Source organism: Orcinus orca, chromosome 9 (genome assembly GCF_937001465.1).
Source record: "Orcinus orca chromosome 9, mOrcOrc1.1, whole genome shotgun sequence".
NCBI classification, from domain to species: Eukaryota; Metazoa; Chordata; class Mammalia; order Artiodactyla; family Delphinidae; genus Orcinus; species Orcinus orca.
Window position 1 is genome coordinate 84,939,738 of NC_064567.1, and position 14,050 is coordinate 84,953,787.

Sequence of the window (14,050 nt, forward strand, 5' to 3'; positions counted from 1 at the left end):
TTGTGCCAGAAAGTAAGGAAGGGTTCAGAGAATGATAAGGACATGACAAAAAGATAAAGAAACTGCTCAAAGGGGCTCCCCTGGCCAAATTGAAGCCAATCTAATAACAAAATAAATAATGACAGCAACAAATTGAAAAAAATAGAAATCCATAAGTAAATAATTAAGGGAAAGCTCTTCCGTAAAGTAGAATGCCAAGTAATAAATGTAGAAGGAACGATAGAGTTAGAAAAATTACCATCATTTGGCAACCACCATAATAATAATTCAAGCAAGAATCATCAATGGATACTAAAACCAGAAGGTGAAGGTGGGATGAAAAATAGGTTATTTTTATAGTTAATGCAGCTCCACATAGGACATTTGTTGATTATAAACGAAAAAATAAATAAATTTATAATGGAGAAATATAGCAGACACTATCTTAATCAAGTGATTCATATAAATATCACTAGTAAGGGAACAAATCTACATAGTTTGCCACCTAACAGGATGCAATGATATTACTGCCAAAAATGCATAACTGGGTTTAATTATGAAGAAATATCACACTACCAACTCAGTGATATGCTGCTAAATGTTGAACAACCAGCTATCCAGGGGTAAAAAGCTCTTGTTTATAGTGTTCCCTTATTCCCATGGTGTAAATAATCCTACCACGGCCAATTTCAAATACCAACTGACAACGCTGAAGACAGCATTGGGAAGAGATATACATAGTCAGCTCTCACAAGTCACTTGGAGCTAGATCCAGAAAACCACGTGCACAAACCCAAATTAATAGACATTCTACAAAGTGACTGCTCTGTATCTTCCAAACTGTGAAAAACAGGAAACTTGAGGAAAGACTGAAGTCTGTCCCACAATGAAGGAGACAAGACATGACCCCTGGATGTGGCACATGATCCCAGATTGATCCTTTTGCTGTAAAGGATATAAATAGGGACAATTAACAGAATTGAACTGGATCTCTGGGGGAAGATATATGGGAGTTCTTTGCACTGTTCTCTCAACATTTCTGTAAGTTTGAAATTGTTTCAAAATAAAATTATATATTTTTAAAGGTACAGACTGATTACTTTAGATCTGAGCATCAGGGACATGCTGAAAGGAGAAAATGTAGGAGGGCTAAGTTCCAATAAAGCAGGTTAAAGAGGGTCAAAAATTGTGACTGCTCCAGGCAAGGTTTAGTTTTACCACTGATTGCTATATCATTCATATTGTCATTAACTGCTGAAAGTAAGAACTTCACAGAATTATATTAATTTCTCAAAAGGAACATAGTTTACCAAGACTCATATGTTTAAGTAATTCTTCCCATTCCCTTACAAAAGGGGGTAAAATTATTAGGGAAAGACAGTGGGAGTGAGAGATTTTTATATTTTAAATATATATATTGTGAAATTCTACTTAGAGTATATTTTTTAAAGGGAAGTTACTTCTATTTAAGTGAACTGAAAAATATGTAAAAAAAATAAACTGAAGCGAGCTAAATATTTTGATTTTTTTCCTTTCTTTTTTTGGGGGGCAGGGGATCATTTAATAGAATTTCCTCCTTCTCAGGGGAGAATTTAGTGGGGTTTTTTTTTGTAATTGCATTTTTTTGGTAATTGTTTTTTTTTTTTTTACAGCATAGTGATTCAATATTAACAGCACTTTGATTTTAAAATAAACACATGATTCTAAATCATCATTCCCTATCAAAAACAAAAGCAGGATAGAAAGAAGCTGGTTAGGAATTACTGTCCTACAATATAGAAAGAAATGGTACTTTTTAGTATTATCCACAGAAAGTTCTTACCTTTTGATAGCTACACTTTATGCATATCACACACTCACTTAATAAAACCAGAGTTAACAATGGTTTCTTAGACCAACCCAAACACTATGAGTCACAGGCACCTGGGCCGTGAGGTTAGTAGTATGTTGAAAATGGAGACATACAAGTCTACTATGATTTTATGTATTCCATGACAGAAACAGTATTTCCTGCATTTGGATTTTTTTAAAATTGAAGTAGAGTTGATATACAATATTATATTAGTTTCAGGTGTACAACATAGTGGTTCAGCATTTATATACTGCTGCACTGGATTCTGAACAAAAAGCATTTGCAAAGATACAATGTGCAGTTTCACTGCCATGGTCATGGCTTATAGTTTTATAACTAGCTAATAACTAATTAACACTTGAATCTTTGGATGGCATGACCTGTGTAAAATTTTCTTTAAAGTATTATGCTTGACATTCAAGAAGCGTAGCTCTATGTCAAAAATACTCTTAGGAGGACATGACTTTACATGTAGTATAATTACCCTAGTTCCTTTGTGAGATATAGTGAGAGACAATTTGATCCTTTCCTAAAAAAATGCAAATAAATGTACAATCTACACCATAAGTAAATTATAAAACTGAATTTTTTCACATAAAAACTTTAGCCAAGGGCTTCCCTGGTGGCGCAGTGGTTGAGAGTCCGCCTGCCGATGCAGGGGACACGGGTTTGTGCCCCGGTCCGGGAAGATTCCACACGCCGCGGAGCGGCTGGGCCCGTGAGCCATGGCCACTGAGCCTGCGCGTCCGGAGCCTGTGCTCCGCAACGGGAGAGGCCACAACAGTGAGAGGCCCGCGTACCGCAAAAAAAAAAAAAAAAAAAATCCAAAAACCTTTAGCCAAAAAGTTAACACAACTTTTAAAAACTTACTAGCTTATAAAATATCAATTGTACGGCTTCCCTGGTGGCGCAGTGGTTGAGAGTCCGCCTGCCGATGCAAGGGACACGGGTTCGTGCCCCGGTACGGGAAGATCACACATGCCGTGGAGCTGCTAGGCCCGTGAGCCATGGCCGCTGAGCCTGCGCGTCCGGAGCCTGTGCTCCACAACGGGAGAAGCCACAACAGTGAGAGGCCCGCGTACGGCAAAAAATATATAAATATAAATATAAATATATATATATCTCTCAAATGTATTGTGTCAAACATGAAAACCACTGTGTTTCTATATTTAAAAACCTAGTCAGGTAATCAAGAACACTCATGATACTCTGTCCTGCCATGGCAAAAACGTTGGAAGTATTTGTTGGTGCTCTCAAAAATATTCAGAGGTATACAAATTGAGCCAACTGAAGATCATCCTTTCAGTATTAAAGGACATTAGAGTTGCTAGGGGGAAGTTAACAGTAGCAGATAACTCTTGTTCTAGAACATAGTATGAAATTTCTGGCCTTGCTCTCATTTGCACAAGGTTAGGAATCAAGGAGGAGAGGAGGTTAGAGAAACAAAATGCATAAAATCTCAGATATAAGAAAATGACACAGGGGCCTACATATAACCATCACTGCTATCTGGAGCTATGCATACACCTTGATTACATGCTAATATAGCCCTTCAAAGACTTTTGGGACCCTGTGTTTCTCTAAGTATCCTCTGCCACACATAAGTTTGAGAGGTGTGTACCAAATTGGGTTTACTTATAGTACCTGTAATCTTTTTAGGACCAGTCCAACTCTAAAATACAGTGACTCTAGCAAATTTAGTAAGTTATCTAGTTGTGGCCTTAAAAATCTGGGATATACTGGCATTTACACGGTCTTCATCCTTGTCTGTGGAAGACATCCAATAGACCTTCACCCAGTCTATAGCTTAAATGACTGAACTTTTTAAATAGTCAGTGAAAACCAAATTTTAATCCCTGTATCAAAAATTTCTGGTGGAACTGCATACCATTTTAACTTATATTATGCAGTATACTCCATTCTGTGAAGAAAATCAATTTACTGAATCTAATTTTCACTTTAGTGTTAAAAACAGCAAATATGGAAGCTAAATAGAACAGAAATCTTCAAGGTAGGTCAGTCACACATAGGAATTAACAAGTAACCTGGTTTTATTCTGATATCTGTCTCTAATTCACCAAGTCAAATTATATAAGTTACTTTTTCTACTCAAAAAAGAGCATAATTTCTACTGACTTTGTTTTAATGATATTGTGATCGTCAAATGAATCTTAAAGGACATGAAAGAGTACTTAGGATCCATTTGAATTTTGAAATAGGTATTATGCTGAAGAGATGTAAAATCTACTCTTTTAAATATTTATTTATTTTTGGCTGTGTTGGGTCTTCGTTGCTGTGCATGGGCTTTCTCTAGTTGCACGAGCAAGGGGTACTCTTCATTGTGGTGCGTGGGCTTCTCACTGCGGTGGCTTCTCTTGTTGCAGAGCACTGGCTCTAGGTGCGTGGGCTTCAGTAGTTGTGTCTCGCGGGCTCTAGAGTGCAGGCTCAGTGGTTGTGGTGCATGGGCTTAGTAGCTCCATGGCATGTGGGATCTTCCCGGACGAGACGTGAACCTCTGTCCCCTGCATTGGCAGGCGGATTCTTAACCACCAGGAAAGCCCCACAATCTAGAGGTAATTCTTCCTATTTAATCTTTCTAGTAGCAACTATAATTATGCTAATTTAAGACAATTAACTGATATTAAAGGGCTAAATCCTTAGGAAATACAGTTGATTTCTACATCTTTTCTAATTGATACTTTGTTTGCCTTAGTTTTCTCAGGTTTGTAGAATTCCTTTACAATAATTCCCAATTTTTTTCAAATAAGAAATACTATGCCTTATTTTAAAAAGAATAGTTTTATCTTGAGAATGAAATGAACTTAGAGATGATAATAGTAGGGCCTTTCCAACATATAAATACAGGATGTTAAAAATGGTAGTTTTCATTCTAACATCTAGAAGACCATCAAGTCACCAAATACAAAGCTTAGATATTTGTGTGGTTATGCATTTATTTTCTCATCAGTTATACTAATTCAGATACCTTAATGGAAGCATCCAGCTTTTCAACTTGTTATCACCAGAAACAATTTTAAGTCTCAGTTGATATTTCAGTTTAAGCCCTTTCTGATTTATCAAAGCCTGAAACACCAAGACATCATCAAGATTCCAGAACTCAGTTTAGAACTTCTAAAACTAACATTTTTAAGATCTTTTTGTACCCAATATTTAAAACAGTCTCATTCATATGCTGGCAAACTAGGTCGCAAATGAGACAGCTGAAAATACTGCATCTTTAAAAACATTTAGATTATAGTTGTCATGATTAAAGGGAATAAATCCAAAGGGATTTAGCCATTATAATATCAATTACTAGTAGTCAAGGTCATGCTACAGCCCCAAAAGAGGAAAATTAAACTCTGAAACTCGTTTGACTAGAGAAACATGGTAGAATTCTAAAGGCACCAACCTGTTAATTTAGGAGGATTCTGAATACTACATAATAATACAACACCAGTTTCAGACAATGAAAACAACTAAATGATCCCCCCAAAGCAAAACATATCCACTATGCTATTTATAATTGCTTAACAGAAAGTCTTGAGAAATGTTTAAGAAATTGACTCTGCAGTGATAAAACTATCATATCTTTACTGTCAGAAAGTAGAGCTATTTACATACATTAAAAAAAAGACTAACAGAGAGAGAGAGAGAGAGAGACAGAATCCAACCCAAGTTAAAAACAAAACAAAACAGGGATTTCCCTGGCCGCCCAGTAGTTAAGACTCTGTGCTTCCAATGCAGGGGGTGCAGGTACGACCTCTGGTTGGGGAACGAAGATTCCACATGCCAACGCTGTGCGGCCAAAAAAATCCCCACAAAAAGCAAAAAACAAAACCAAACCTGTATCTTCTCTGGAAGAAGACTAAGTGGCTGAAAAAGTCAGAGAATCAACTTAATGCCACATTACTGCAGACTATCAATATTAAAATTTGGGAAAATTTCCCCCCAAATTACAATCAATAAGAATATGCCACGATACAACTGCTTAAAATTGTATAATGCATGATAAACTTTATCATAAGAGCACAATCACAAACTGATAAAACAATGATATTAGTAGAGAGGTTAACAAAAGTGACCGTAAATAGTTACTTGCAGTATCCCTTTTCTTGATTTATTAACTTAGCAACTTTCATCAGTTTTGGTAAATTTTTATTATGGTACAAACTAAACAAAAAACCCAAAGTACAAAAACAGAATTTCATATTATAGTATATATTTTATTCTTTCAAATAACAATATCTATATGTTTTATTTCAGATAATTGAGGCTAAAAAAAGTCATACAACTCACATGCCATATTAATAAAGCCAATTTTACCTATAGTGCCGATAAAAATAAAATACCCAATTTAATAGAAATAAAATAGTGCTTGAGAAATCACAAAAGAAACTAAAACCAAAAAATCCTAACTGAATATTCTTTGATGGTATATATTCATTCTCAGATAGATGTATTTACATATATATCAAAGTAAATTTTTATGGTCTCTATTTTTTCATTACCTATAGCATTATAACTTATCAAAATAAAATCCATAATAGGGCTGTCATATTTGAAGTCATTAGTACTCATTACCTGAGACTGGAGTGCCAGAAAAGGGATAGTGCATTTCTATGCCATATGAAGTCTTGAATAAATACAAACCCTGATAAAAAGAAAGCAGCATGCCAGAGATCTCTGAAGACAGCGCCAACGCTGTAAGCGGTGCTTGTACCGTGGCTCTGAACTGCTCCCTCCTGTGTGTTATCTGTGGTACTAGAACCATCTCCTTCCCTATGTACTTCCAAATGGGCTGCTTTTCTTAATTTCCTTCATTAGAAGAGATTAAGAGTGGAAGGTAGCTTTAAAATTTTAACAACCACTTTCTCGGTAGTACATTTAAAAATTTGCTAAACATAAACACAGGAACTTTAATACATAGTAAAATTCAGATTGCTGGATAAAAGTTATGCCAAATATTAAGTATATATTCAAGGCCAATTTCTATAAATGTTATGGTATTGTTCCTTGCTCATACTGACAGGTCAGTGGACATTAGGTTGTAAGGACAGCATTGGACAGATATTTACAAAAGCATTCCTTCACTATTTAAATGCCACCTACTGGCAGATGAAGAAAAGAAAATGTAAATTGGAGAGAATTGTAATCTGTGTGATCAGCAGTGCTATTTATCTAATGAGGTATTATTTTTTTTCAAAATAAAGAGGGCTTAAATCTCAATATCCCAAAACTGCAAATGTCACAATCTCTTAGGAACAATATTCAAAAGAGGAATTGCTCCCAAAGACCCTTAAAACAGAACTCTATTGTGCTAAGCGGCCAGTAAGACTTGCTATGCTTACTTAGTCAAAGGGCAATATTAAACAGCTTCAAATGACATTTAATAAATGTAATTTAGCTGAAAAATTTCCCTGACTTTTGTTTTTGCCAAAGTACAAGACTTTGTAAACAGTGGGAATTATTAGCAATGCCAGCTAATGTGTATTCCCTACATTGATATTAAGTGCCTCAGCATTGAGCTTCAAGAAAGAAAACAAAAACAGGTATGGGGTCTCAAAATGACTCTGAAGCAAATAACAGAAACTAAATCATTCAGTAGCTGATTCTGAGGCTCACTGCTTTATTTTAAAAAGCAACTTTACAAGATAACATTTTATTCAAGTCAAGAACAAGCTTGGATTCAATATTACAAAAATCTACAAAAAGATCACTTTTAAACAGACAGTACCTTCTCCTTTTACCTCCTGTACTTAGCGGAGGTTTAGGTGTTCTCGTTGAAACAATCTGGCAGTGCACAGTTCCCAGGAGCAGCATCAGCCATATCGGCCCAATCACTTCCGTCAGAGGTATGCTATGTGGGCTAGAAGCGGAACAGAATAGTACTATTGCGGCAACTATAAAAAGGGAAAGAAAATACATTTAATTATAGATCTGACAGTCACTTCCTCAAAACTTTAAAAATTGCTCTAACATTGTTCTTTGCCAGATAATTTTTCTAAATTTAAATGAGTCTAAATGTTACTCCAGACAAGCTCTTCCAGACTATTTTATTGTTTGCCCCTGGCTAACCATGCCATTCAGAAATAAATTCTCAGAACAGGGTAACAGCCAACATGATCTCTAAAGTACACAACTTAATACTTCAATGAAAACTAGACACATAAATCTAAAGACATTCTTGGTAAGATCACAGACACCCTCCTCAGTTTAGAGGAAATGGGGGACATATAAAGAAATAATTAAAAGACCTGTAATGGACTGAATTGTGCCCCCCACCTCCATTCCAAATGTTGAAGTCCTGACCCCCAATGTGACTATCTTAGCAGATAGGGCCTATATGATGTAATAAAGGCTGAATGAAATCATAAGGGTAGGGCCTTAATCCAAAAGGACCAGTGTCCCTATAAGAGAAAGAGATACCAGAAATCTCTCCCAGCTCATGCACAAAAGAAAGGCCACGTGAGGATATGGCAAGAAGGTGGCCGTCTACAAGTCAGGAAAAGAAACCTCCAACAGACACCAATCCTGACAGCACCTTGATCTTGGACCTCCAGAACTGTGAGAAAATAAATTTCTGTTGTTTAAGTCCCGCAGTCTGTAGTATTTTGTTATAGTAGCCTGAGTAGACTCAGAGAGTATGATAGATAGGAAAGATATGTAATTAAACTGGAGGTTCATGAAGGAATTCTGCTGACTAACTCTCAGAACTAATGTAACTCTGAGGGAATAAGGAGTTGACCAAGTACGTAAAAGGAAAAAAGGGCTACCCAGGCAAAGAGAGTTACCCCAAAAGCATATAGGTTACAAAAAAAAGGTATAGAATGTTTAAGAAAGAGTAAAGAGCTAATTTAGTCTGGTTAAAATTGGAGAGAAATTCAATAAGAGACTGACTGAAAACTTGGCTTTTTATCTTGAAGGCAATGATAATTAGGAAAATTTAGAACTTAAGAGGCTGGTTTGGATTTGTAATTCAGGACAGAAGGTAAAAGACTTAAGGGCATGACAGAAGCCAGAAGTAGGGATGGAGCTGAGAATACATAGTTGAGATACTTAAAAGGCATGTGACTGAAGTGAAAAACTGTAAGTAATTATATAAACCCAGTCTGACTGCAAATGATTCTTCTACTCTTCAGGAGATGAAGGTGGGATAGAGAATGAGAACATAACTCAGAGCACTATACCCTACTCAACATGCAAGGAGGTGGAAGCACAGGGGTTTCTAAAGGCACTAGCAGACTGCTGAGGGTCATTAGGGTCATATCACAGCTTTGTCACTGGCTACGTAACTTGGAACAGGTTAAGTCACTTTTTACTTTTAATATTTATTTATTTAGGCTGCGCCTGGTCTTAGTTGTGGCACACGGGATCTTTGCTGCGGCATGTAGGATCTTTAGTTGCGGCATGTGGGATTTTTAGTTGCAGCACCCAGGCTCTTTTTTTGTCATTGTTGTTATGGCATGCAGGCTCTTAGTTGCAGCATGTGCCATCTAGTTCCCTGACCAGGGTTCGAACCCGGGCCCCCTGCATTGGGAGTGCAGAGTCTTAACCATTGGACCACCAGGGAAGTCCCCAGGTCACTTTTTAAACTAAGCTTTGCTAGGAAAGTGTTCAGTGTTCAATCTTTATACACACTAATAATGTTAAACTTCGGTTTGGAACTGAAAATACCTCTTTTTCATTCCTGATCTAAGCTGTGTTCCCTAACCGTAACCTTATTTAATTTAGGCAAGCCAGTAAGTGAATTTCAGCCAAAGTATGTGAACTAGTTACACTGCAAACTTGTCTGCCTTCAAATACTAGAAAGCAACAATATCAAAAAAGCACAATGCACAGTGGTTACAATGAATGGTATTGATTAATTATCACTCTCATAAGCAATTGCAATTTCTGACCACTTTAGAACAAAGTGTTCTCCTCTAGGTAAACTAGATAGCCTTAGAAGATAACTACAAGTTCACTCCCTCTTATGTATATAAGATATACCCTGGCTTAAAAAAAACAACTTTACCTAAATAGAAGTCTTTCATTTTTATTGTATTTTCCTTTACTTAAAAGATATTATCTTTTACTTAGCGTTTGTTGATAAAATATATTTAAATAATCATTCAGGATTATGATTGTGTTTTTTTAAAGAAAATAAAAGACATTAAAGAGACTGAAAGGGTACCACCAAACTAAAATCGTTGCTTTGTTAGAGCGATGAAATGTGAGCGGCCTCTTCTTTTAGGCTGCAAGCGCTCAGGAGCGCTGGGCATTTTGCACTGCAGGCTGCTGTGATGGGAGGCAGAGTCCCAGAGGTGTGACGCATGTGGCTCGAGGTCCGACTGCCTGGGCTCGACCTGGGCTCTGCTACCCTTGGTGACTGTGTGGCTTTGGGCCCTTGGGTCCTTCAGGTCCTGTGTCTATAAGCTAGGCATAATAATAGTACCCATTCTTCACTGGGTTGTTGTGAGTATTAAATGAGTGTCTGTGAAATGCACTTAGAACAGTACATGGCACGTAGAATTTCAATACAGAATAAGGACAGTCTCAGAATACAAAGGTTAAGAGGAAAAACAAAAACACTGCTGAGAAAGGAAAAATGAACTTCAAGGCTGCATAAAAAAGACTGGTGTGCAGTCAGAATGGCCATCATCAAAAAATCTACAAACAATAAATGCTGGAGAGGGTGTGGAGAAAAGGGAACCCTCTTGCACTGTTGGTGGGAATGTAAATTGATACAACCACTATGGAGAACAGTATGGAGGTTCCTTAAAAAACTAAAAATAGAACTACCATATGACCCAGCAATCCCACTACTGGGCATATACCCTGAGAAAACCATAATTCAAAATGAGGCATGTACCACAATGTTCACTGCAGCACTATTTACAATTGCCAGGACATGGAAGCAACCTAAGTGTCCATCGACAGATGAATGGATGAAGAAGATGTGGCACATACATACAATGGAATATTACTCAGCCATAAAAAGAAACGAAATTGAGTTATTTGTAGTGAGATGGATGGACCTAGAGTCTGTCATACAGAGTGAAGTAAGCCCAAAAGAGAAAAACAAATACTGTATGCTAACACATATATATGGAATCCAAAAAAAAAAAAAAGGTCATGAAGAACCTAGGGGCAGGACGGGAATAAAGACACAGACCTACTAGAGAATGGACTTGAGGACACGGGGAGGGGGAAGGGGAAGCTGAGATGAAGTGAGAGAGTGGCATGGACATATATACACTACCAAATGTAAAACCGATAGCTGGTGGGAGGCAGCCACATAGCACAGGGAGATCAGCTCGGTGCTCTGTGACCACCTAGAGAGGTGGGATAGGGAGGGTGGGAGGGAAGGAGACGCAAGAGGGAGGAGATATGGGGATATATGTATATGTATAGCTGATTCACTTTGTTATATAGCAGAAACTAACACACAATTGTAAAGCAATTATACTCCAATAAAGATGTTTAAAAAAAAATGACTGGTGTGTATGTATGTTGGGCTGCATTTGGAAGAGGCTGTAATTTTAAAAAATCCTCTCAATTTGTATTTTTCTTTAGCCATCCACAGATTCAAATTTTCATAAAGTTATTTTGGAAAATAACTGCTTTGTTTTCTCCAAAATTTTAAATACCAAACTAGTTGTGTCTTATTAAATGAAATATCACAATAAATGTTTATTTTCATACTCAGTAGTAGTTAGCATATGTTAGAAATAAAAAAACCTTAGTAATCCTAAGAACAAAATATGCTGAAAGTTAAAAGCAAAATGCATTTCTATCAATTATACCTTGAAGAAGATAAAGGACCAGAAGCCAGAAAAAGATGACTTTTGATGTTACTTGTAACCACCACCGGAAGAAAAAGGGAAAAAATACAACGCGAACAATTCCCTTTCTAGTCAGAGAAGTCCATGGACTTTCAGGTTTTGCCTTAGCAAATGCAGACCCTGAGAAAAGTAACAAAATGACAGAGAACATTTATTACTCTTTAATTTCCTTAAAGAAAAAATTTCAACATTTGAACAACAATAAAACATGAAATTTTATTTTGTACTATGAGTGGGAAATGTCCAATTTTGGATAGGAGACACTTTTAAAAACATTATTCATGTTATCATATTAACTCAGGTACTTTGAAAAAAAAACATTTTTAACTGAATAACAGCAAAATTTCTCCCACATATTTTATAAATACAAGACAATGTTCAAATGTCAGTTCCAGTTAGGAATTAAAATTACCACTTTAATTTTTATAACAAGCCTTATAGTTTGCTAGGCAAATACGAGCTGCTTTTCTTTTACACTTATTAGTTCTTGCAATGATTCTTAGTGGGAGAAAAGACTAGCCAGTGGTATTTAAATGCTTCCATCCTCTCTTTTTTTTATACTATTTCTGACTTCATTTAGACTCACATTGCTTCTATTTCTACAAATATATATATCTAACCCATTTTGAATTCTGTTTCTTCAAGGTCAATTTCTAACTTCATTAAACATTTGTTTATTCAAGACTCACCTCTTACAAGATCGACATCTATGAGATCTGGTTTCACATGTGCTGTTTTCTTTGGTTTATTCCTTAATCCCTGTAATATATTAAAAGTAGTACTGATAAGAGAGCAGATCTTTAAAGTCCTCATCACAAGGAAACAAAAATGGTAACTATGTATGGGGACAATTATTTAAACTAGACTTACTGTGGGGATCATTTCTCAATGTATAAAATATCGAATTATTATGGTTTACACCTGAAACTAATGTCAATTATAACTCAATAAAAATGTAGTATTGAAATTCATTATATATACATATATTTTTAAAACCCAGAATCAACGCTTAAAAATTTCAATTAAAAAGGAAAACTTTAAGTAATATAATGGACAAAAACTAACACTTTATATATTTGTTACAAAGGGAACACAACTGTAGTATTATAATAAATTTTATTACCTTCCCAAAGGATAAATTTAGGCACATATGCAACATGTCAGGCCTATTTATTACTAAAAGCGTAATTCTAAAACAAAGACTACTGCTACCAATCAATTTGGATTACAGCCTGAGACGGTCCAGGAGACTGTGGTGCCCCAGTTTTGCACAGGAAAGTGTTGAAGCTGGCTAGGAGAGCAGTGGCCCTCAAGGGCCCTTAAGGTGTGATGCTGGGGACATTCCTGCAGAAAGCAGTGGATCACAGCACTGAGAACAGACAGGGATGCAGACTTCTTAGCAGATGCCAGCATGTAGGGGTGAGACCCAGAGAGGATGATGCACATCTCATGGTTGCCACTATTTTCACATGCCAACCACTAACCAGACCACAATGCAACCTTATCACCTCATAACTTAGATGCCATGCCCAATAGGAGGAGGAGGGAAAAGGCAGAAATCATGAATTGAATTAGTTTCAACTTGGAATTATTGAACACTAAGATTAAGTTTCTGCCATCAGTGTACAGAGTTAGAGTAGGGGTAGAGATCAAAATCAATGAAAAAACTATCAAAAAATAAATTACACTTTATTTATTTATTTATTTTGCGATACGCGGGCCTCTCACTGTTGTGGCCTCTCCCGTCGCGGAGCACAGGATCCAGACGCGCAGGCTCAGTGGCCATGGCTCACGGGCCCAGCCGCTCTGCGGCATGTGGGATCTTCCCAGACCGGGGCACGAACCCGTGTCCCCTGCAACGGCAGGCGGACTCTCAACCACTGCGCCACCAGGGAAGCCCTAAATTACACTTTATAACTTAAGACCAGGATGTTAAGAATTGGAGGAGCTTAGGCTAAACTCCTCGGAATGCAAGTGCTGAGCAATGACACAGTGTTTCAATGATTTGCTTATTGTTCATTCAATCAACCAAGTAACCTGGTTGTTTAGTCCTAATCCAAGTAACAATGACCCCTTAAATTAAAAATTTGATCAAGTACTGCTTTTATCTAAAACAAAGAATAAGACAGCATTTGAGCTCAGAATTAACTGAGAATTAACTGAGATGTTTAAACCAAAAATGTACCCTGAAATCAAGATGCAATTAACCTCTGAACTCCTTCAAATAGTCTGTCCATGTGAAGTTGCAAACTACCCAGATACAAAAACAAAAGAGAAAGAAGGGTGAGGGTTGAAGACATAGCCATGATGATCTTATATACAGTCAATCCTCATATTCATAGATTCCATATTTGCAAATTCACCTATTCACTAAAATTTATTGGTCCCTAAA

The 14,050-nt window shown here is 36.7% G+C and overlaps 1 protein-coding gene, 1 long non-coding RNA gene and 1 other non-coding gene across 7 annotated transcripts in view; 1 reads left to right on the plus strand and 2 right to left on the minus strand.

Annotated features, from left to right (window-relative positions):
• The window catches only part of PHTF2 (putative homeodomain transcription factor 2), a 113,169-nt gene that overhangs the window by 36,542 nt on the left and 62,577 nt on the right, over window positions 1-14,050 (minus strand). For 4 of the 5 annotated variants that reach the window (XM_033439799.2, XM_004263397.3, XM_033439790.2 and 1 more), the window contains 4 exons: window positions 12,348-12,417; window positions 11,620-11,778; window positions 7,569-7,734; window positions 6,485-6,649 (listed from right to left, as the gene is read on the minus strand). In XM_033439799.2, the coding sequence (XP_033295690.1) occupies window positions 6,485-6,649; window positions 7,569-7,734; window positions 11,620-11,778; window positions 12,348-12,417 (560 nt within the window). The remainder of the gene's footprint in view (window positions 1-6,484; window positions 6,650-7,568; window positions 7,735-11,619; window positions 11,779-12,347; window positions 12,418-14,050) is intronic. The other variant, XM_033439798.2, reaches the window with a different exon arrangement.
• Window positions 8,370-14,050, plus strand: part of LOC125965434 (uncharacterized) — a 34,655-nt gene continuing 28,974 nt past the window's right edge. The window contains exon 1 of the long non-coding RNA XR_007479309.1: window positions 8,370-8,398. This is a non-coding gene — a long non-coding RNA (uncharacterized LOC125965434). The remainder of the gene's footprint in view (window positions 8,399-14,050) is intronic.
• TRNAG-CCC (transfer RNA glycine (anticodon CCC)) lies at window positions 9,332-9,404 on the minus strand. Its single transcript has one exon. It is a non-coding gene; the product is annotated as a tRNA-Gly (tRNA).